The sequence below is a fragment of the Aulonocara stuartgranti genome (assembly GCF_965226115.1).
Source record: "Aulonocara stuartgranti genome assembly, chromosome: 7".
Classification (NCBI taxonomy): domain Eukaryota; kingdom Metazoa; phylum Chordata; class Actinopteri; order Cichliformes; family Cichlidae; genus Aulonocara; species Aulonocara stuartgranti.
This window is the reverse complement of record NC_138945.1, coordinates 42,503,823-42,525,537: the sequence shown is the minus strand read 5'-3', so window position 1 is coordinate 42,525,537 and position 21,715 is coordinate 42,503,823. Positions and strand designations below refer to the sequence as shown.

At 40.1% G+C, this 21,715-nt stretch overlaps 1 protein-coding gene across 2 annotated transcripts; it reads right to left on the bottom strand.

Annotated features, from left to right (window-relative positions):
- Positions 1 to 1,557: 1,557 nt before the first annotated feature.
- has3 (hyaluronan synthase 3) lies at positions 1,558 to 20,966 on the bottom strand. Of its 2 annotated transcripts, none has more exons than XM_082540404.1 (6): positions 20,921 to 20,966; positions 19,690 to 20,728; positions 11,179 to 11,272; positions 10,554 to 11,089; positions 8,826 to 8,927; positions 1,558 to 6,950 (listed from the first exon to the last, which is right to left on the bottom strand). In XM_082540404.1, exons 3-6 carry the CDS (start codon positions 11,270 to 11,272, stop codon positions 6,021 to 6,023), a joined length of 1,662 nt encoding a protein of 553 aa, XP_082396530.1. In that variant the 5' UTR covers positions 19,690 to 20,728; positions 20,921 to 20,966; the 3' UTR covers positions 1,558 to 6,020. The 2 variants fall into 2 exon arrangements, with proteins under 2 accessions (XP_082396530.1, XP_082396529.1); XM_082540403.1 differs by lacking the exon at positions 20,921 to 20,966 and adding an exon at positions 20,813 to 20,877.
- Positions 20,967 to 21,715: the final 749 nt, after the last annotated feature.

The window sequence follows — 21,715 nt, the reverse complement described above, 5'->3', positions numbered from 1 at the left end:
TACATTATAAGGTAAAGGCCCTACAATAATAGAGAGAAATCCCATCAAACAACCCTCTTGGAGCAAGCATTTGGTGACAGTGTGAAGGAAAAACTCCCTTTTAACAGGAAGAAAGCTCTGGCAGAACAGATTTTAAGGAGGGTTCGCCATCTCCCACAGTCAGTTGGAGGTGATGGGAGAAAGACAGGATAAAAGACACTGTGGAAGACATGCATAGCTTGAAATGAATCGCAGGTTATGATGGAGGAGGCCTTCAGACAGGTGGGAACCCTGGCATGAGTCAGGGAGAGGTTGAACAGCCTGATGAGGATCCTTGCCAGCTGGCAAGGCTTTGACCACAGCCCTGGGGTGACAGGGCTAATATAAGAGAGGCTATAGTGGCATTGCTTTGGATTGTAGGCAGACTAGAGGTAAGTCAGCAGGGGGCTGAGCATTAACTGCAGTGTTGAATCTGTTAAAGACTGGCTCTCCTCACCACCCTCAGCTCTTCTGCTGTTGGATGGCAGGAATCCAGTGATTGTCTTCTTGCCACTCCACATCTCTCATGTTGTTCTGCTGGAGTATCCACTCCAGCTTTCTCTTGTAATTAGTAAATTGTATTTCCACTGTATATATCAGAATTTTTAAAGCTTTTATTTTACAAGAAGTGCAGAGAGCAGTGGGAAAAGCAGGGCTGCAACTTTGAAATCATTTGCGTGGAATCCAAGACTGTCCTTCACGTGACTCCTTCAGAAAGCTTCACGAGGAGGAACAGGACATAGACGTTATTTCACTTTGGGAAATTCACATTATAGCAGCAAGGAAAAGCGAATTAAAGATATAGCAGAAAAAATAAATGAATAAGAAAAAATTCTGTACAAAAAAGCAAAAAAATAAAACCTATAAAATGTATAATATTTACAAATATTTATAAAGAGTCAATGCACTCAAATTGAGAATTTTTTGTTTCATATGCATATAAAGTGCAGTAGGATTGATGCTATAAAGAACTGTATAATGTTTTGATCCAGCCTAGGAAGGATGAACTTAATTAAAATTTGTGTAGAATCGCTTATCAGAATTTCCACTTTATGTAATTTGTCTGGTTACATTTTCACTATTTTTGCTTTATCTAGTTGGCAAGGGATTTTGCAGATTTAATGCCATGTTTAGAGTTCTCCAAACACAGTCTTGGCACCAGAAATTATGTCTTCCTATCAATTCTTTAATTCAATTCCAGTTTTAGTTTTCTCAGGTGGGAAGGCTGTAGTAGAGCAGGTCATGTACTAATGGGGAGGTGGCTCTGTCCCTGGCTGCTCCAAGCTATCTTTGGGCAACATGCTGTGTTCACTTAGTCTGTCTGTCTTGTATGTCTCTGTATATCTTTGTTTAATGTGTTTTTTTGCTTTTTCTGTGTCTGTACTGTATGTTAATGAACCAAATAGCAGCGTGAAAGGCAAAAATATTGCTGATTGCAGAAAAAGATAAGAAAAGACACAAAAAAGACTGAAGAGTGACGACACTAAAGAACGATTCCAAAGTGACTTATTAAAAATGAATTTTATGTTTTCAAGTGAACAAAAAATACAGTAAAAAAACAGTCAGAAAATGATTTTAAACAGGGGGGAAATCCATGTAGTCCTTTAAATGAGACATTTTCTGTATCATATGAATAGGATTTTTGTGTTCTAAATAGAAAGCAGTTTAATGACTTTCAGCATCCTGTTGATGCCCAGAGATGGAAACAGCAGAAGATCAAGAAACAAGAGCTACAAAATGTCAGAGTTGTAATGTTCCTTTAAATGTATGTGACCTTTTCACCTTTCAAGTTGAAGCTTTTACATCTCAAAATAAAGCAATATGAATATAACTTAAATATTTTAAAGTGTCCATTATGCAGATGTTTCTCACACGAAACATACAGATACAGGTTTTTGGAACATATCCTAGAAAAAAACTTTGGTGTTTAGTCTTTTTGTTGGTGTGAACAGACAAAATCAAAATCTAGTGTAAAATGTGTAAATGACCCACATCAACATAACTGTATCCAGCAGAAAAACACACAGATATAATATATAATTCATTATATAAAAAAGACTTCTGAATTAAACTACAACACACCGAGAACTGTAAAATAACGATTCTAACAATGACACTGCTCAGCCACAACAAAATGCAGCCCTACCTTCAGAGATGTTTGGATTCTCTTTTCTGGTAAATCATAGTGGATGATAATGCTGTTCGTGATTCATGAGAAACACGCAAAGTCTAGAAAACTTCCACACCTATCCTGTATACTTCCAAATGCAATCAGTGTCTCAGTAGGAACAGATTTCAGGTCTGGTTTTGATACAGTACACACTTTAGCATGTATGCAGAAGGGAGGTTCATAGTACTGTCTGAAATCACTATATAACTTCCAAACATCATTAAACTTTAATACAGTTGTGTCAACATACTGTTGTCTGATAAGATGGTCACTGTTTTTAGATTTTGACAAGAAGACTTTGATACCCCAGTAGAACAAATGACAATTGCACCTCGACCACATACTTTGAATCATTAAAGGTATTAATATGGATTTTTTTCTCCTCATAGTTGCTGCAAAATCAGTTGTTTCAAAAATTTATCACAACAATGTTTAAGACAGTTGTTTATATTGGCATGCCTACGCATTACTAGAAAAACGCCCATTTTAGGGTTATCCCCAGGAATTTCAGAATTGTAGTGCCATGCTGTAGTGGCAGTTTGCGGCAGTGTAAAATCTGTAGGCCTATTGCTTTAGTCAATTTGCCAGCTTGCTAACTAGCACAAAAGATATTAATGTCTTGAATGCCCCCTTCCCGATTTCCTATGTTTTTGTCTGTTTGTCACACTCAAATGTTTCAGATAATTAAACAAATCTAAATATTAGACAAAGATAACACACGTAAACACAAAATGTAGTTTCTAAATGATGGCATTTATTATTAAGGGGGGGGGGGGGGGGGGGGAATCCAAAAATAATCCAAACATAAATCGACCTGTGTGAAAAAGGGATTGGACCCCCCTGTTATAACATAAATTAACCGTGGCATATCACATCTTTGGATGTGATATCCATGTTGAATTTCTGTGGCCACATCCAGGCCTGATTGCTGCCACATCTGTTCTCAATTAAGAAATCACTTAAATAGGACCTGCCTGACAAAGTGGAGTAGACCAAAAGATCCTCAAAAGCCAGAGTTGATGCCACGGTCCAAGGAAATTCAGGAGCAAATCAGACACATCTCTCAGTCTCGAAAAGGTTATAAAGCATTTCTAAAGCTGTGGGACTCCAGCCAACAATAAGAGCCATTATCCACAAATGGCGAAAGGACGGAACAGTTTTGAACCTTCCAAGGAGTGACCGGCCGACCTAAATTACCCTAAGAGCACATTGATGACTCATCCAGGAGGTCACAAAAGACCCCAGAACAACACCTAAAGAACTGCAGGCCTCACTTGCCTCAGTTAAGGTCAGTGTCACAACTCCACCATAAGAAAGACGGAAAAAATGGCCTGCATGGCAGAGTTTTAATATGAAAAGCACCGCGGAGCAAAAGGAACATCAAGTCTCAATTTTACCAGAAAACATCTTGATGATCCTCAAGATTTTTGGGAAAATACTCTGTGGACTGATGAGACAAAAGTTAAACTTTTTGGAAGGTGTGTGTCCCGTTACATCTGACATAAAAGTAACACAGCATTTCAGAAAAGGAACATCATACCAAGAGTAAAATTTGGTGGTGGTAGTGTGATGGTCTGGGGCTGTTTTGCTGCCTCAGGACCTGAAGACTTGCTGTGGTACACAGAGAATTCTGCGGTCTATCAAAACATCCTGAAGGAGAATGTCCGGCCACCTGTTCATGACCTCAAAGTAAAGCGCACTTGGGTTCTGCAGCAGGACGATGACCCAAAACGCACCAGCCAGTTCACTTATGAACGGCTGAATTTAAGAAACTACATTTTGTGTTTACTTGTGTTATGTTTGTCTAATATTTAAATTTGTTTGATAATCCTAAATATTTAAGTGTGACAAACATGCAAAAAAACAGGAAATCTGGAACGGGAAAATACTTTTTCATATCACTGTATGTATGCATCTTAACTAAATACATTTAGGGTCTTCACATGGGGAGATATGCTAGCTGGCCTAATAACAGTATAACAGTTTTAATAATGTAACAGCTTTCCATGACTGTTTGAAGCTATATTAGTAATGTTTCTTGCAATTCCTCATTTGTCTAAATCTCTTCTTGCTGTTACTCAAGTTCAAAGCAAATATTAATTTGAGAATAATTTTTCCCTGCACTGATAAACTAAATCTTGTGGTTCACCCACCTGCCAAATCTCAAGAGCCCTACAGGTACCGGTCAAAGCTAAGAGTGAACCATACTTTTTTAATCTACTCTTGGCTACATACAGTAACTGAAAGAGAGTTAAACAAATCAGTGTGAAAAAGCATCTTTAGTGGAATGCTATGTGGCAATGCTAATCAACGAGGTAAACACAGCAGATCTTTTTCAAGCACTAACACAACACGTTATGGTGGTGTTTGGTGATGAATTTAGCAATATGTATCATCTTAGGATCAACATGTTTCAAATTATTACAAAAGGTGGCAGCTGGTGCACAATCATGGTAAAACCTTACAAACATTATTTTTGTAACCTTTACAATTTACTGTCTGTAATCTGAGACAATGATCTAAATGGCTTGGAAAGAAAGTGACTGGACTTCTTAATTACTTGAAGACGTTTCACATCTTATCTGAGAAGCTTCTTCAGTTCTAAAACTAACTTGATCTCGTGCCTCACAACACGCCGCAAGGTGCGAAAAAAGGTCACTATCAGCAGAGGCTTCGGTTGAAACCATTGTGAGGCCTTGCCTTTCCCTATTATCTGACCCACTGAGATCACCTGATGCAAGAGCTAAGTGGAGGGTGAGGCGCCTGGGAAGGGAACACAGAACTGCATAGTAAGTGGCAGACAGTTGGTGTCGTAAGCCATCCCCTCTTTACAAAGATGGTCATTCATCTATGCCCACTGTGAATGACCAGTGGACCTGAAGAAGCTTCTCAGATCAGAGGTTAAAAGTCTTAAAGAAACTTAAAGAAGTCCAGATGATTTCTTTCCAAGCTCCTCACCTGGATCACCTGGATGACTGAGAACCTACACAGACAATTTGAGACAGTGTTACTTTACTGAAATTCACACACTACACTAGTAGATACATAGTATAATGTATATACTATTAAAGTATAAATAGTAAAAATGGAAGTAGCGAAATTAAGACAGAATATTTATGTAATTTTTTTTCATGCACCAACTGTACAGATCTTAGGATGTTACAGAGTATGGATGTATTTTTATGTATAACTCACACACTAGTGTATTTTCTGTTTATTTCTTAAAGACTCTCTTCCTACTTCCTACCTCTCTATATTTTTAAATTCATGCTGACTGGCCAGGACAAATTCATCTCTTCCTCTCTTCCATGTTAAACACATCTTCAGTTGAATTTGTTGGCAGTTTCATATTTTTTAAAATTTGCTTTGTCTCTGTCTGGACTCTACACCTACTGAGCCTCCCTAATCTTTTCCAAAGCAGGTGCTCTGACTAATCTAAGTAAACATCTTAAATATAAAAGTTTCACATGTATTTTTTTAAAAAAAAGTAAAACACTGTATGACACTTTTCATTACAAAAAGCAACCTGTACCCATCAATTACCTGATGTTTTTCGTAGCAAGTATATGGATATTTTAAAACATTATGACCTATTCTGCTTGGTTAAGGTTTTCACTGTGAAGCACCATAAAAATGGGATAAATGGAAGAACTGTATGGATCTATAAGTCTCCACAACTAGAGTCATGCTTCTCAAATTTAAGAATCACAGTGTTGTAGCACCAGCAATGAAGATGTGTTTTCCTTGTTCAATGTTTATTGTTCCAGCAAGGTGAGTAGAGACCTTGCTTGAATCAAACTGCAGTGAAACTCAGACGAGCAATATTTCCAGTTTAGGCCTCTTCATATGGCAGATGATACTGTTCTTCCCTCTTATTACACCGTTTGGCTACAATTGCCAAATACAGTACCACAAGAATAAGCCAGTAGCAGGCGTAGAGTATCGTCCCTGCTATCAATAAGGCTTTCTCAGTCTCACTGAATGGCTCCTGTGTTTCACAGTAAACTGTATATGTCACACCTCCAAGCAGCACCATAGCCCAAACTGTAACTGGCACCGCTCCAATGAAGTTGACCACAATCTTCCTGCGGCCTGATGTGCCCCATCCAGCCTTGTTTATGGTAAGCAAGGCAAATATTTTGGCAGGAAGAAGGCTGGACATGTAGAGAAGTGAGTAAAGTGACATGAAGATCATGACCAGACTGCCACGCAAAAAACAGGCGTAGGTCGCCTTCACCATCCCAACCAACTGGACTGTCAATAAGAAGAGCAGGATATTCCACAGCCGTCCACGATAGAAGAGATGGATGACTGTAGCAACCAAGAAGAACGGGAAGAAGCCAGTGACCATGGATTCATAAGTCATCCAGAGGCTGTGTTTATGGAACCACAAGGCATTGTAGAGCCATTCACGAAAGTAAGACTTGCTCCATCGAGTCTGCTGGTTGAGCCAACGCAGATACTGGGTTGGTGTCTCAGTCTGACACTGTGATCGAGCTGTGAATTTTGTCTTGTACCCAAAGCTAAGCACCCGATTGGTGAGGTGGCGGTCATCTCCAAAGCTGCACTTGGAGCCTAAAAAGGTCTGATGGTACCATGGCTCCAAGAAGTGCTGTAGCAAGGAGTTCCTGTACATCCCGAGAGGGCCACTGATACACTGGACACAGCCAAAGTAGGACTGGCACGCACGCTCAATGTTGAAGGCCATCCAGTAGCGCACACTGCTTAAGAAGGAGATCCATGAGTCGTACTTGTTGAGTATCTGGAAGATAGGAAAGTGCATAAGAATATATTAAGATTGAAAGAAAGGAAAATCACAGTCAGGTTTCATTGTATCTTAACAGTTACTGAAAGCTAAGATTTTTCCATCAACTTTTCCTTTTTTTTTCAGGTTTAGAGAATATTGTCTTGAAACTCTCCAAGGAGCCTTCACCTTTTTTTGTCCCAGATATAAATAGAATAAAATAGACACATTTTCAGGACCTAGATGACATTTCAAATGTAGTTTTATACATTTTTGCATTGTAGTTTTTTTCTGTGAGGATTTTACATTTGAGTATTTCAAATGTGCAAAAATATGCATGGTTAGCCCACTTTTCTGAGTTAGATACAGCTCATTTCTGTATCTAACTCATTAAATTGCTAATTAATCTATCTACCTCATTAAACTCCTTTACTTTAATTAATGTAAAACTTTATGTTATTCAAGGTTGTGGCTGTAGCTGGGCTGGTTATGCTCCCTGCTCTGTTTCTCATGTCTCTCTTTGGCTGTCAGCAATATATGAGGTTAACCCGCTATAGGTAGGCTGCATGTCTGTTCACCTGATTCTGTCAGCTTAAATAATTAGCGTTATGACAGCTGATAATTCACCTAAATGTAGCTCACTGAACTGTCTACTTGTAAAATTGCCTGATTTGAGCAGCAGCTAGTGTGGGACTTTTGTTCAGAGTTGTCCTATGGACTTGGGCTGCCATAGGAGGTGCAGACCTGCCATTGCCTTTACGGAGAGATTGTTGAGCAATGGATTGTGGGTGGAACTGGCATTACAGTGTCCTTAGTGTCCTTATTTGAGGCCTGACTGAGCACTTGGTTTTTGGGCTGAGTGTCCATAGCTGTCAAGTTCAGCTTTGTGAATACTAATTATCTTGTTCAATCCTCTTCGTTGCTGGAATTGGCTACAGGAAGATGAGCTAGTAACAGTGTGGATTCCCCTTTGGCATTTCCTTTATTGTACAGCACTTTGGATGTGAAGCTGATGTTACGTGCTTTTCTTTTTATCTCCTTTCGTTATGTCCCCCAGCTCTGGTAAGTCTATTCCAGCCTCTCTTGCTTTTTATTTATTGATTGATTGACTGATTTTTGAGCACACCATGAGACCAATTTGCATTTCAAGTAGAGCCTTCAAGCTTCACAATATAGCCATGGTCTTCCGACAACAAGGGAAAGCATCGTCTCATGATGCAAATGTTGTTATAACTTCAGTCTGGATACGACCACTTGCTAGGCTAGCTATAATTTCAGTTTTTCGTTGAAGTGCCCAGAACGGTTCTTTGTGAATGACGGCCACTGTTGTGTTAATAGCCATGCCAAGGACAAAGAAAATGGATTGTCTGTCTTTGAATGATTTAACAAGGCCTTGTCTTGCAGTGAAAGCCATCCGGCAGTTAGTTGTAGGGCTGCTTGCCAAATCACAATATCTCCTATTTTTACACGTGTTCAATGTAAAAAGATAACTGTATGACTGAGAAGGATTTAGAGCTGTCTATGACATTTCCAATTGTTGTGATATTTTAAAGTACACTAGAAGGCAAAGTGACAATCGGTGACAAAGGGAAGCCCTGTCCAACAACACCCACCGCTATGGAGCCGCTACTCCTCCACATTGAAAGGAGCCAGTTGAGGTGGTTTGGGCATAAGCGAGCATATTAGCAATCTGAAGTTTGCCCTGTACTTTGATGCAAAAATGAACTGCATACTCACAGACACAGCGTAATAAAGAAGATAAAAGCCATTTTGATGCATAAAGGGTTCAGTATTCTGTGACTCTGATATTTAGATATTGAGTTTAATCAATAACAAGAGAGGAAATTCAAGTTGACTTTCTCATTACACTTTTCCTCTGCAGTGCTGTTTTACCTGCACGTCTCCACCAACCCCTCCCACCATTGGATCTTCCTCAAGGATCTTGAGCATTTCTATGGTACATGCTGGGTCTAAAACTGTGTCTGAATCACACACCTGGAGAAATAAAAGACGACATAAAAAACAAAAGGTGAGGCCTAGTGGGGGTTAAACACGGGCTCAGACAATTACAACCAGCAGTCTAAGACCCCAGGTGTTGCCAAACACAGGCTGGTATTGATTGTAAAATCCAAGAGAAAAATGAGAGGCTGCTGACAAACATCCCAGCTGGTTCTCTGTAATTTCAATGCACCTGGGTCAGCTGTGGACTCGACCTTTACCCTCAGCAAGGACAAAGGCGTGCAACAGTTGGCCATGAAGAAGGAACTCAATATCCAGCATTAACCCACAGGTCTGGATGCAGACCCGGAAAGTCTTTCCATAAGCAGTTAAATAACAACAACAACAGTTTCAACAGTCTTGCTTGACTATTACTTGTGTAAAGTAGTTAGGATTTCATTCTTGTTTTACATTACATTGCAAGTCCTTCACGGATGGTGAAGATTTTCATTCTTCTAATAAACAGATGGTTTATTTTTACTATGAAAAAAATCACAAGTAATGTTACTGTCATGTTAAATACAAAAGAGGTCATTTTTGGGTGTGCAGGATTTTATACTGCTGACAACGCATTTCACAGTGTTGATGTAAGAAAAGTCATGCGTTATAATTGGTGGGGGAATCCGGCTGTGGGTAAACAGGAAAGAAGGGGGCTATAAAACATAGTTTGTAACCTGGTCTGGTCCTATTTTTTAAAATAACGTAGTTTTATTTGACAGAAGGATCAATTTAAATCAGGGTTTGTGAAGTTTTTAAAAAAGCACTGGACCGAATCTGCCGTCGGGCTCTGAGCAAAAGTCTACTGTGCAATTAGGAGGTGGCCAACCTGCTGAAATCACAGAGGACCCAAAGAAAAAGAGAGTTCTATTCCAAGGATCTGGTATGGAAACTCGTGTTCCACTAACACAAGGCCTATTAAGGTAGATGAAAACTCTCTTAGGAAGATGCAAGAGTCCGATTATTAAGATATGTGATTGACATCTTGTTCCTCTGAGCGACCACCTTTTCCTGTATGAAACCAGGCTGAAATTCTGACTGTGGTATCCTTGGGCTCTGGACTGCAGGTCAGAATTACACTGTCAGCACTAGTAGGCTTTGAAATAAAAAGAAATCTTGTGTACTCTATTTCACTGTGAGTGTGGTTTTTCTAATGGCCACATAGAACTTATGTACTTCTTGCTCTAAGGCAGTATTTTGCCCAGTTTTTAACATTAGTGTGTTAGCATTAGCATGTAGTTCAGAAGAAACAGCTAGCACAGGTAGACATAAGTGCAGGTTTTAAATGGCATCTGTTATCAAACATGGTTCTCTGGCATTCAAAAATGGATGTGTTGGAGAGCAACTTGGGTTTAGTATCTGGCATACAGGCTGGACAGCCAGGGATTGAACTGCCAGTCTTCTGATTAGTAGATGGCCTGCTCTAACTCCTGAGCTACAGCCATCCCGTTTTACATTACCGTGGTTAGTAGCTAAGTGGTCAGAATGACTATACAAACTATGCAGATCATAACAAGTGGTCAGGATGAATATTCAGATTATACATCAGGTCAGCCTAAATTGTTCAAATGAATTCTTTGCCATTGCAAATGTACATATATGTGATGGTGTCTGTGTAGCCCTTACCTGCACGTAGTCCACACTGTCCCCCAGCGCTTTGAAGGCAGTGTACATCACCTCCCTTTTACCTCCCCACTCCTGCATAATGCAAGAATAGCGGCAACCTCTGACCATCCTTGACACCTGTGCCATCTCTTCCATGTGCGCTGTGCTTTCCCCCCCACCTCCACTACCGTCCCTGTGATAGTTCCCCTTCCACACCATGCTGCCAGCCTGGTCCGCTCCTCCCATCACTTCATGGAAAATGTCCATCATGTAGCGATCCTCGGGTCTATTTCCATCCACAACCAGCACCACCTTCAAGCCTGGAAAAGAGATTCGGCAGATGCTGTGGAGACACTTCCTTAGGTAGTCTGGGTCCTCTTGGTAAGCTGCGATGCAGAGGGCCACGGAACGCCGGAGGTGTTGAGGTCGGGCAGGACTCCTCATCCGCCGATGCTCCAAGAATGCAAAGAGGCTCTGGAGAAAGAGGTGGAGGGAGAGGAAGGCACCATATAGGCCAAAGGACAGGTGGTGCTGCTCAGTGTGGATAAACTGGTAGCCTTCACAATGAAGAAGGGAAAAAAAATCAGTAAATACGATCATACATTTTAATTATCATATACTTTTTGTGTTTGTGATTGAAATGAACCTGTAACATAGGCCAACAGAATGGTGAAGAGGACCACCGCAGCAAAAAGGGTGGTGACCACAATGTTCAGCGCATTCCTGTAGCAAGAGGGCATCTGAAGATGGAGCAGGAAGTGAGGCAGAGGGGTCCACAACAGATGTCAACATGAGAACAAGGGAGTGAGTGGAGATGGGTTTAGGAAAAGAGGGAACAATTTGTGGAGGGAAGAAGAGGTCAAGAAGAGAGAAAAAAACCTCACGTGTGTAATCTTAATTTGTTGTCATATGGAAGTAATGAAACAAGACATGCTTTGAAAAAGCACAAACTTTATTCTGAGAGTCACTTAGACTCAACATGAATTTATACAATTGCCATTTTCTTTGTGTGTTTTTCAAAATAGTTGAGCACCTTGAGGCAACTGCTGTTGTGATTTGGCGCCATATAAATAAAATGCAACTGAACTGAGCTACAAACATCTCAGAAACAGCAAAAGCTACTAAAACAACTAAATCCCCCATTCTGCCATTAGAACCTCTGGTGCTCCTTTCTTCCACATCTCCAGGTTAGGGCTAGGGTTAACTTACTGCACAGGAGAGACTGGTTTATTCTTTACATTATTACATTCAGCTCTGTTGGACAAGCAGATTTATACACTTTTTTGAATGGATTCACAGATTTACATCATGGCATCATGCATTCTGCCCGCAGACTACATCAGGAGAATCTGTTTTATCGGCGCTCCTGACCGAAAGGAAAATTTTGCAAATAGAGGTGTTGGATCACATGACATCACAAAACATTTATATTCTTAATCACTGTTTTCATGAGTCATTTAGTCATTTACACAACAATTTAGTGTTTCTAGTAGCTCTAATTTGTCTGAAATATCTCCTCTCTCCTTTTCACTTTGGCATTTCTTTCCCCTTGTGCTCAGTGTGCTTACAGCAGTCTGAATCGTGAAATAAATCAACATATGAAAAATATACAAAAAAGACTAAACAGATTCAAACTACAAATTAAATCAATTGAAGTCAATTAGATAGAAATGATATAAACCATTGCAGCACAGTACCTTTAATACCTATGACATGCTCTAATTGCTGTAATAAAATATCGTCAACAGTGTCGAATGCTACACTGAAGTCTAATAGGACAAGCACAGAGATGAGTCCACTGTCAGAGGGCTTAAGAAGATCATTTGTAACCTTCACTAAAGCTGTTTCTGTGCTGTGATGAGCTCTGAAACCTGACTGAAACTCTTCAAATAAATGATCCCTCTGCAGATGATAAGCTGGAAGTTTTAAAACTACTCTTTCAATAATTAAATGAAGGTTGGAGATTAGCTAAGACGGCTGGGTCAGGTGATGGCTTTTATATTGAATCCTTAAACTTAATTACAGCACTTTTAGAAAGACATTTACTCTGATAAAATGTTTCCCCATTGCTGTATAATCCATTATTGTAAATGTAAAGTTATTAGTAAATGGTCAGATGAAAGATGGTTTTTGGGGAATACTGTTAAATGTTCAGTTTCTATGTCATATGTCAGAACAAGATCTAAGTGGGATTAAAGTGGTGTGTGGACGCTTTCACATTTTGTGAGAAGCCAACTGAGTCGAGTCTAGTTTAATCTATCATTTTCAGTATTTACACAAATGTTGAAATCACCCGCAACAATTATTTTATCTGAACTAAGCACTAAATGTGATAAAAAGCCCAAGAAACCAGATAGAAACTCTTAATAAGGATCAGGCAGACGATATATAACAACAAATAAAACAGCTTTTTGAGTTTTCCAATTAGAGTGGACAAGGTTAAGAGTCAGGCTATCAAATGAGTTAAAACTCTGTGTCTATAGTTAATAAGCTGGAATGGGACATTGTTGTTATTCTGCACCCTCAGACTGTGCTTCGAGGATTCTGACAGTTAGTTTATCATGAGGACGTTGATTTATTTCAACATATTCAACCTGCTGTAACCAGGTTTCTGTAAGGCAGAGTAAATCAATATGTTAGCCAATTATTAAATGGTTTACTAACAGGGACTCAGGGGAGAGAGACTAATTGTTTAATAATCCACATTTAACAGTTTTACTCTTTGATGTAGTTGTGTTTATTTTTTAATATTTAAATACTACTGTTACTGCCCATCACCCCTCCCAGGATATGGGCTGCCAAAGGTAGCCCTCCAGAGATTTCTGTCCTGCTTTTCTGTTCGGAGGGGGAGGTGTCAGGCATGATGGAAAGAGAGAAACTGCAGAGAGCCATGTAAGACCGCAGCTCTGCTTCCTCGTCCCAACTCTGGATAGTCACGTTTTAGAGGGGGTTAATAAATTTGTCCAGATTTCTAGAAATGACAGCTGCTCCATCCAAAGTGGGATGGATGCCGTCTCTTCTAATAAGACCAGATTTTCCCCAGAAAGTTTCCTAATTATCTATAAAGCCCATTTCATTTTTTGGACACTGCTCAGACAACCAGGAATTTAAGGAGAACATGCGGCTAAACATGTCACTCTTGGTTTGGTTTAACCACAAAGATGTCTGAAAGACTTCTCAAAGCTAGCTACTTAGAAGCTGAATCCAAAAAGCAATACACCATCGCAGACACATTAATATGACCTGCCTGCAAAGTCATTGCAAATGAGATGCTCAGCCCTGACCCAGTTAAAGAAACAGCCAAAGTTCTTCTATCAGATATGAGAGAGGGACTTTCAACTGATGAGGTGATGAGTCCGCTTTTGAATGAACTGAAAACATGCTAACCATAACTTTCTTTTAAATAGCAGTTTAATTATTTACATTTAGCTATGTGCTGCTTTCAGCTAACCATTAAATCGATTTATCACTGACGTATTAGTAATCAGTGTTGGGTGTTAAAAAGTAATATCACATATTGCATTAGTTCTTAATTCTAGTAATTTGTTGTTTGATGTAGTTACTTTTCAAATAAAGAAAAACAACAAAAGAAATATCTTACGTGCATTTGCAATTTCTTTGTCTTCCTATGACTCCTTGGCATGAAGCTTGGCAGCATGACATCCTCAATACCACATCACAGCCACAACAATTTATCATAGCAACACTAACAAAGCTATATAGAGAAATCCCCAGAATGTCAGTCACACACACTCTCTCTCACACTCACACACACCTTTTGACTAGTTGTTTCTGTACACATTAGCACATCCTTTTTTCTTTTTTTTACAAAAACCAAATATGCAAGAATGATGATGGCTGAATGATTCAAATGCTAAATGCAATGCTTAAAAAAATGCAAATGCTAAAATGACAGAAAATCTATTCAAGTTCTGGTGATGCAGATGCACAACAAAATGTGTTTCAACTGTAAAAACTGCCAATAGACTACAATTGCAATATTACGAGTATTTTACAACCTACTGACTCAACCAATGTCTACAATAAAAGCAGGTGGTATCCACAGCACTGGTCTTTAACGCTTTCACACATAGTGGTCACTACAGTGGACAGCTATTCAAAGGCTGTTTTCTTGTATTTGTGTCAGTGTTGATGGTATACTTGCACATAAACCACTACATTGGACACTGATGTGTCACTCAATACCAAATTCATAAGTCAAAACATATGTTGTCCACCTAAGTGGACATGTAAAAAACTCTTTGAAAAGTACATGTTTAAAAAAAAATGAAGTTCAAAAATCTTTTTTTCATACCTAAAGATGAATAAAAATACTTAAGAAAGAAATCCTGATTGAGGTTGTCATAATTCATGCATGAACTGGTTAAAGAAGAGTAACAGGCGGCAGGAAGGAAGTATGCTGAGCTTTTGGGAACAGAACCACTGGTAGCTCTAGCAACTAATGGCAGCGAAATCTGATGAGTGGATAGAGACAGAGTTTTATTTGGACTGTTACCTTCAAAACAGGGTTCTAGTTCAAATTCGGGGATCTAGTGATCCCAATGTTGCAGATTTGAGTGGGTAAATGGAGCAAGCGGCTAAAAAGATCAGGCAACATTTGAAAAATCATCCGAATCTTCTCACTGTCAGTAAATACTGCTAAATCAGTGCTAAAACTATTGTGACACCTGACCCAAGCTAAAGTCTGGGCAGAGTCCTGGCAGAGAAGACATGACATCAGGATCAGTGGGACCACTTTCCTTAAAGCCACATATACAGATAGATAAAGTTATTATCCACCTTTGCCCCCAGCCATAAGCCACCTCAGTGGGACCTTCCAGATAAATTAGACCATCTCAGTGAAGACGAGCATGTCAGCATTTGTTTATGATGACTATCATGTTGGATGCAGCCACACTTTAGACATGTACATCACTGAAGACCTACATATCAGCCTCAAAACCTCTGAAGTGAAAGACTATCTTCAAGATCTGCTGAACCATGAGTGGATTTCAGAGTCCCGGTCACCCTACTCATCCCCAGTTGCCTGTATTAGAAAAAAGTCAGGTGAACTGAGATTGTGCTGAGATTTCAGGGGACTCAACAGAACGTCAGTACAGAGGCACAGAATTAAAAAATTTCCAGAATTCAAGATAGGCTAGATTCCCTTGACAGCAGCTTCTGGTTTTCTGCTCTTGATCAGGGCAAAGCATATCAACAGGGGTTCCTGGACCCTAAAGGTTGCCCCCTCACAGCCTTCATCACACCTTGGGGCAGCAAAACTGCATATTTAGGCCTTGAGCCTCAGCAGAGTTTCAATGAAGCATGGAGGACTAATTAAGAGGGCTTCAGGATGTAATCTGTCAGCTGTATTTGGAAGACAACCTAGTCCACTCTCCTTCATTTGATACTCATGTCGAACACATCAGAGATACCAAAAACATGGTGGCAAACTCAGATCACAGAAGTGTGATGTCTTCGAGAAGAAACTGGGTTTCCTCAGTCAGATGGTGCTAGAAAAAGGATAGCTGAGGACCCAGCTGAAATAGCTCCTGTCCAAGCTCTCAGAGAATGCAAAGAGATGTGGACCATTTTGTAATGCATGCTGACCCTCACCCTGCCCCACCCTGAGCCTGGTTCTGTTGGAGGTTTCTTCCTGTTAAAAGGGAGTTTTTCCTTTTAACTGTCACCAAAGCACTGGTTCAAAGGGGGTCATATGATCTGTTTTCTTTGTATTATTGTCGAGTCTTTACCTCACAATATAAAGAACCTTGTGGCAACTGTTATTGTGTTTTGGTGCTATATAAATTAAATTTAATTCAATTGAAATTAATTGAATTTATCTAAAGAAGCAGATTGGAAAGACTCGCTGTCAAACATAGTGCCTGCCTACAACTACACTTGGAAGGAGGCTACTGGGTTTTCCACATACTATTTGCTGTTTGGCCACACTCCTCGGCTTTCTGTAGATGTCTTGTTCAACTTGCCTTCACAGGACCAGCAAGCAAGCTATGAGAAGTATGTGACAAAATGGCACTCTCAAATGAAGGAGGCTTATGAGATTGCACCTATTACAGCTCAAAAAGAAGCTTGGCAATCTCAAAGAGAGAAGTCCAGAGAAGCTTTGGTCATACTGGGGGGATGCAGTGTATGTGGTAGTGAGTCAAAAAGCCCTAGCATCCCAGTTTATGAGTTCAAACCACAAAAGGAGGAAAGAGTGACACAATACACAGGAACCTGTTCCATCAATGTACCAGCCTGCCCGTGGAAAAACCATACAGATGGGAACAAAACAAATAAAGAGAAGCCTGAGACAAAAGGAAGGAGAAGCTCAACAACGTATTAAGTTTTAATATTTGTTTAAGTATTAAGATGGGAGCTATTTGCCCCCAGGGGCTGTGAGGGCTTGATGGCCTGTAGATATACATAGAAGGTGTGAGAGACAGTTATAAGAAACTGATGCAGATTGAAGACACTAAGATGAACAGAAGTGCATTAATGTGTAAACAAAGATAAGTGTGGTAGAGTGTTGGATAAATATTGAGTCTGGTTACAGGAGAAAAGTCATAGTAATGTGATAAACTTGTTTATCGATCTAGACAGGAAAAATAATGTATACCTGGCAAAGACAACTGATGATTAATTGGTACTGTGGGTTTTATTTGGTGAACGTAACACAGTGTGGAAAATGTTTTATTGAACAGTTAAATGCAGTGTTTACAACCATAATTGTTACTCGGGGACAGGCACTAGTAGTGGAAAGAAATGTAATGAAAAAGAAAACATGTTAACAGAGTTTTATTATTAATTAGTTCAGGGTGTGGCACCCCATGTTTTAAGCATTAATAACAAGTTTCAACATTTTTCTTGATGTTGTTTTAATATGTTTGTTGTGAAAATAGTTCATCATAGTACAGAGTGAAAAAATTAATTTGCCCTCATCTGGCATTAAGGCAATACTGGGTTGTGTCAGTCAATGGGACTTGTGCCTCAGACAAATGAATGACTGTCAAAGTAATCGCTTACTAAAGTAATCCAAGCCAGTCATGGTTATGGTAGCTGACAGTAACACAGAACTGCTATTGTGTTGTACTTATGAGAAGTCGTGCTCATTGTAAAAAATAATCATGTGATCATTAAATGCCTCAGAGACTTCATCAATAACCAACGCCTCGTGGTGGCGCTGTGTGGCAGACAGGATGAGGACCAAAACACAGGACTCAAAAAAAAAGGAGTGAACTAAAGGAGGCAGCTTTGTTGCTGAAATAACGATATTTAAACATAGAAGCTCTGATAACCAAAAACTCAAAAACAAGGAACCAGAAGTAAACAACTAGGGGGAACAACGAGGAATAAACTGGGGTACCAAGGATCACACAGGAAAACACACAGCACATGGGACGACACGACAACAAGCAAAGGAACACAGAGGACTTAAATACACAGAGGATAACTGATCTCTGGAACAAGTCTGCCAGAGATCAGTAATATCTTCCCCACTCGCTGTCTGAGGAGGGTGCACAGTATCCTGCGGGACCAACATCACCCTGCGTGCCACCTTTTCCATCTGCTGCCCTCAGGGAGAAGGTACAGGTCTATACAAGCCAGAACATCCAGACTGGCCAACAGCCTGTATCCACAGGCTGTGAGGCTCCTGAACTCTCTGCCCCCCTCTCACGGACAATAACCATATCCAACTTCTTAATAGCAATGAACTGGTCTGCATTGGTGCATCATATCTTTATTCTCTTCCCCCTCCTGCCCCCCCCCCCTCTTTCTTAAATAGATAACTATCATATCTGATATCATATCTCACAGTACAATAATATTGAATGGGTTGCATTGTTGTATTTTGGCATGTTTCTCAGGTCTTTGTCTGAATTTCTACGAACATTATTGCTAAGGATTGTCTTATTGCATTGGAGTCACACTGGGTTAAATATGTACACTTGGGTTTTAAGGGGTATTTATTATTTTCTTCTTTTTTTGGGGTTGTATGGAAGCCCCAAACGCAATTTCATTGTTCTTGACAATGACAATAAATAAATAAATACTAAATACTAAAACAGGAGGGAACACAGCCGGACGTAAACAGACACAATGTGTCAGGGAGGAAGCAAAGCTGAATACACTGAACACGCAACAAGGGACTATCAAAATAAAGCAGGAAACACACACAACTCAGATTCAAGACACCCAAGCTTAACACAGTGTCTAGGGAGACACGAGTAAACACAGGAGAAGATAAACACTGAGTGAGGGAGAACTAAGAACATTATGAACCTAAGAATCACAATAATTATTAAAAAACAAACAGCATCATGACTACAAAACACTGGGTGTGAATTTGTTGTGCCTAAAATACTCTGAAATGTTCGTCTTAGACATCTGTCTCAAGTCAATTAAAGCTTGCTAATGTGCTACTGTTACAGCTACCATCATATAACATAGCACACCAAATAAGGTTGTAGCAAAGAACGATTTATTTCCTATTTGTAATAGTTCTTACTTAAGTTCTTACTGTATGCACTGAGACTCTCTAATAATGGCAGGCATTGTGCAAAAAGGACCAACACATTAGGGAGGTCCAACACAGCAGTGATGCTGTGGAAAACCAAACAGTACAAGGTTTTTCATTGGAGACACCAGAAGCTTCAAATGGGTACTCTTTGGCTATTTTTTCAGATAGTTGCTGTCTTCTTCCACACAGGGAAAATGTTGCATATGCTAGGAGCTAACACAAGGACACAATAACAATGTTATGTTCAGACTGATTCACATTGATTTTTTTAGTTTTCAGTGTAATTTTAAAGCAGAGTAAGCTGAGCAATTCAAGCTAAGTGCCGGGCAGAAATCTCTACCATACACTGTAAACATTCAACACACATGCCTGAACACTATCCTACAATGTAACTATTGATTAATACGGTTTTTCTAACTTTTCATTCCGTTTTTGTCTCTATTCAACCTTCATTTAGTTAATCTTTAGAACTGCATACCAAATCTGAAGAGGTATCCAAAACTGAAGCCTAAGCATAGTCTATTTAATGAGCTTTTGTAAGATAAACCCACATTTTAATGTAGTTATGTTACAGAAATAAGAAATGACTGATTTTGCTATCCTGAGGGCAAGTGAAAAACATTTTAAAGACCTTACCTTCCTGAACCAGTGCCCCCTCTGTATTTTCCAGTTTTCAGTCCGTCAAGCCAGGACATCCAGCCCTCTCCTCTCCTTTGCACACAACTTTCCTTGTTCTCTCCCCCTCCTTCCTCCAGCTCACACTACATCTTTATTCCAGCTTGCTTGCTTAATTCACATCCAAAAATACACCAGGCTGCTTTGACCACCACACTCCAACCAGCGTGCCTGTAAGTCACCCTCCTCCTTCTCCTTCGATCTTCCAGGAGTTTCCCAGGGGATGAGGTCCCCAACCTGAGATGTGATCAGAGGTGCTCAGCCAGCAGCTGACGTTGGTGCAGTCTCTGTCGGTGTTAAGCAGCAGTTATTCTGCCGTCTGTGTGTTGCTCTCCATCCTATGGACATGGTCAGAGCAAAGTGAAGATGCCTGAGATTCAAAGCAAAAGGTTCCGTCTCTGCCTTAGTTTTGACGTCTTCTTTGTCGGGGGATTTCTCTAGCTTCTCTTCTCTCTTCTGCAGTCTCTGCTCAATTTTGCACCTACTGTTTTCAGCAGAGCTGAAAGCGTCCTCCTTTATCACTCTGTCCAAGCTGGTCGACTGAGAGCCCAACACTGCTGAGCGGCTCCTTCACCACCTGCTCCCCTCCCCTCCCTGGGCATCCTAACCAGCACCCGATCTCTCTGCAATGCAGCCAGCAGTCTTTAACAAGTCTGGGTGCTCCTTTCACTTCTCTACCTTACTCAAGGCAGCCCTTATGGGCTTATTCATCTTCCCTCCCTCTCTTTTCCTCTCCTCTTTGAGGCTGAGTTGCTGACACGCTTATACCTGGACAAACTGCAGCATGCACTGGAGAATCGATAGATGGCTGGCAAAGCACAGCGATCTAAACACAGCCATGTAAACACATTTCACTATCCATGCCAGGTAACATAATATACTAAACTTGTACACTTTATCTTTCTCTATGACACATAGTGAGATGTAGTAGTTATTGTAATAGAAGTCGCATGACTTTAGCCAGGGGCGCGTAAGGGGAGAAAAGTGATGACGAGGGGCCCTAGAAAACAGTAAAATAGTCAATTAGTCTTTTCTTTTAAAAGAAAATTATTAACCTATCACCATAAAATAATGTCTGACTCACAAGGATACTTGTGAACTTGATTATTTTATAGCATTAGTTTTGTTTTGCTATTGGCAACAAAAAATAAAATCCAATCAGCCTCTGACCCCGCCTCCCCCTCCTTCTTACACGATTTGGTTTGGTCCAGGTGCACGCGCTCCGGACTGACGCTGAGCGGTAAGATTGGAGGATAGCTCTGTGCAAAGTTACAAGTTAGATTCAAAGAACAAAAGAGAGACAGGTGGAGATTAAACTCATAGAGAAGTCCACATGAAGGAAACTGCTTTACTTTCCATACACTAAATCATAGGTGTCAAACTCTGGCCCGTGGGCCAAATTTGGCCCGCAGCCTAATTACATTTGGCCCGCGAAGCCATACCAAATTACTATTAGAGCTGGCCTACTGGTGTTATACAGCTAATATATATATTGTTTAGTATTAAGCTTTGCTTGTTCCATATTCAGTTTTTCAGCAAAACGTGTTTGAGTCTATAAGAAAAGATTCATTCTTATATCTGGAGGAATAAATATATTTCAATAAATATTAACGTTAGCCTGCGACTTTGTTTCAGTTTTGAATTTTGGCCCACTGTGTATTTGAGTTTGACACCCCTGCACTAAATCATTTATGTGACAACGTGGTGCGGGGCCAAACAGACAAACACAGGCTCAGGCTTAGCTGTCCCACTCCCGTCTCCCCATACCCACACTCCTGACACTGAACCAGCCCCACTGTGTCTAATTGTGTCTAATTTGAGGAGGTTCATTGGGAAATTAATTCTATTCCACACACTATTCATTGTGTAATAACAATCCATTATTACAAAAGTATAATCCACATAAACAGAGAAGTGTGTATTTTGCTCTACATATATTTTGCACACTGCCTGTGACTGTTGCAGGTGATGAGATCTTTCAGGAAGC

Excerpts from the sequence above, each read along its gene's own strand:
- has3 (XM_082540404.1), bottom strand. The coding sequence starts at position 11,272 with ATGCCCTCTTGCTACAGGAATGCGCTGAACATTGTGGTCACCACCCTT. Across the intron at positions 11,090-11,178 it reads TCTGTTGGCCTATGTTACAG|GCTACCAGTTTATCCACACT; the intron begins GTTCATTTCAAT and ends TTCATTGTGAAG. Across the intron at positions 6,951-8,825 it reads GGGTTGGTGGAGACGTGCAG|ATACTCAACAAGTACGACTC; the intron begins GTAAAACAGCAC and ends CCTATCTTCCAG.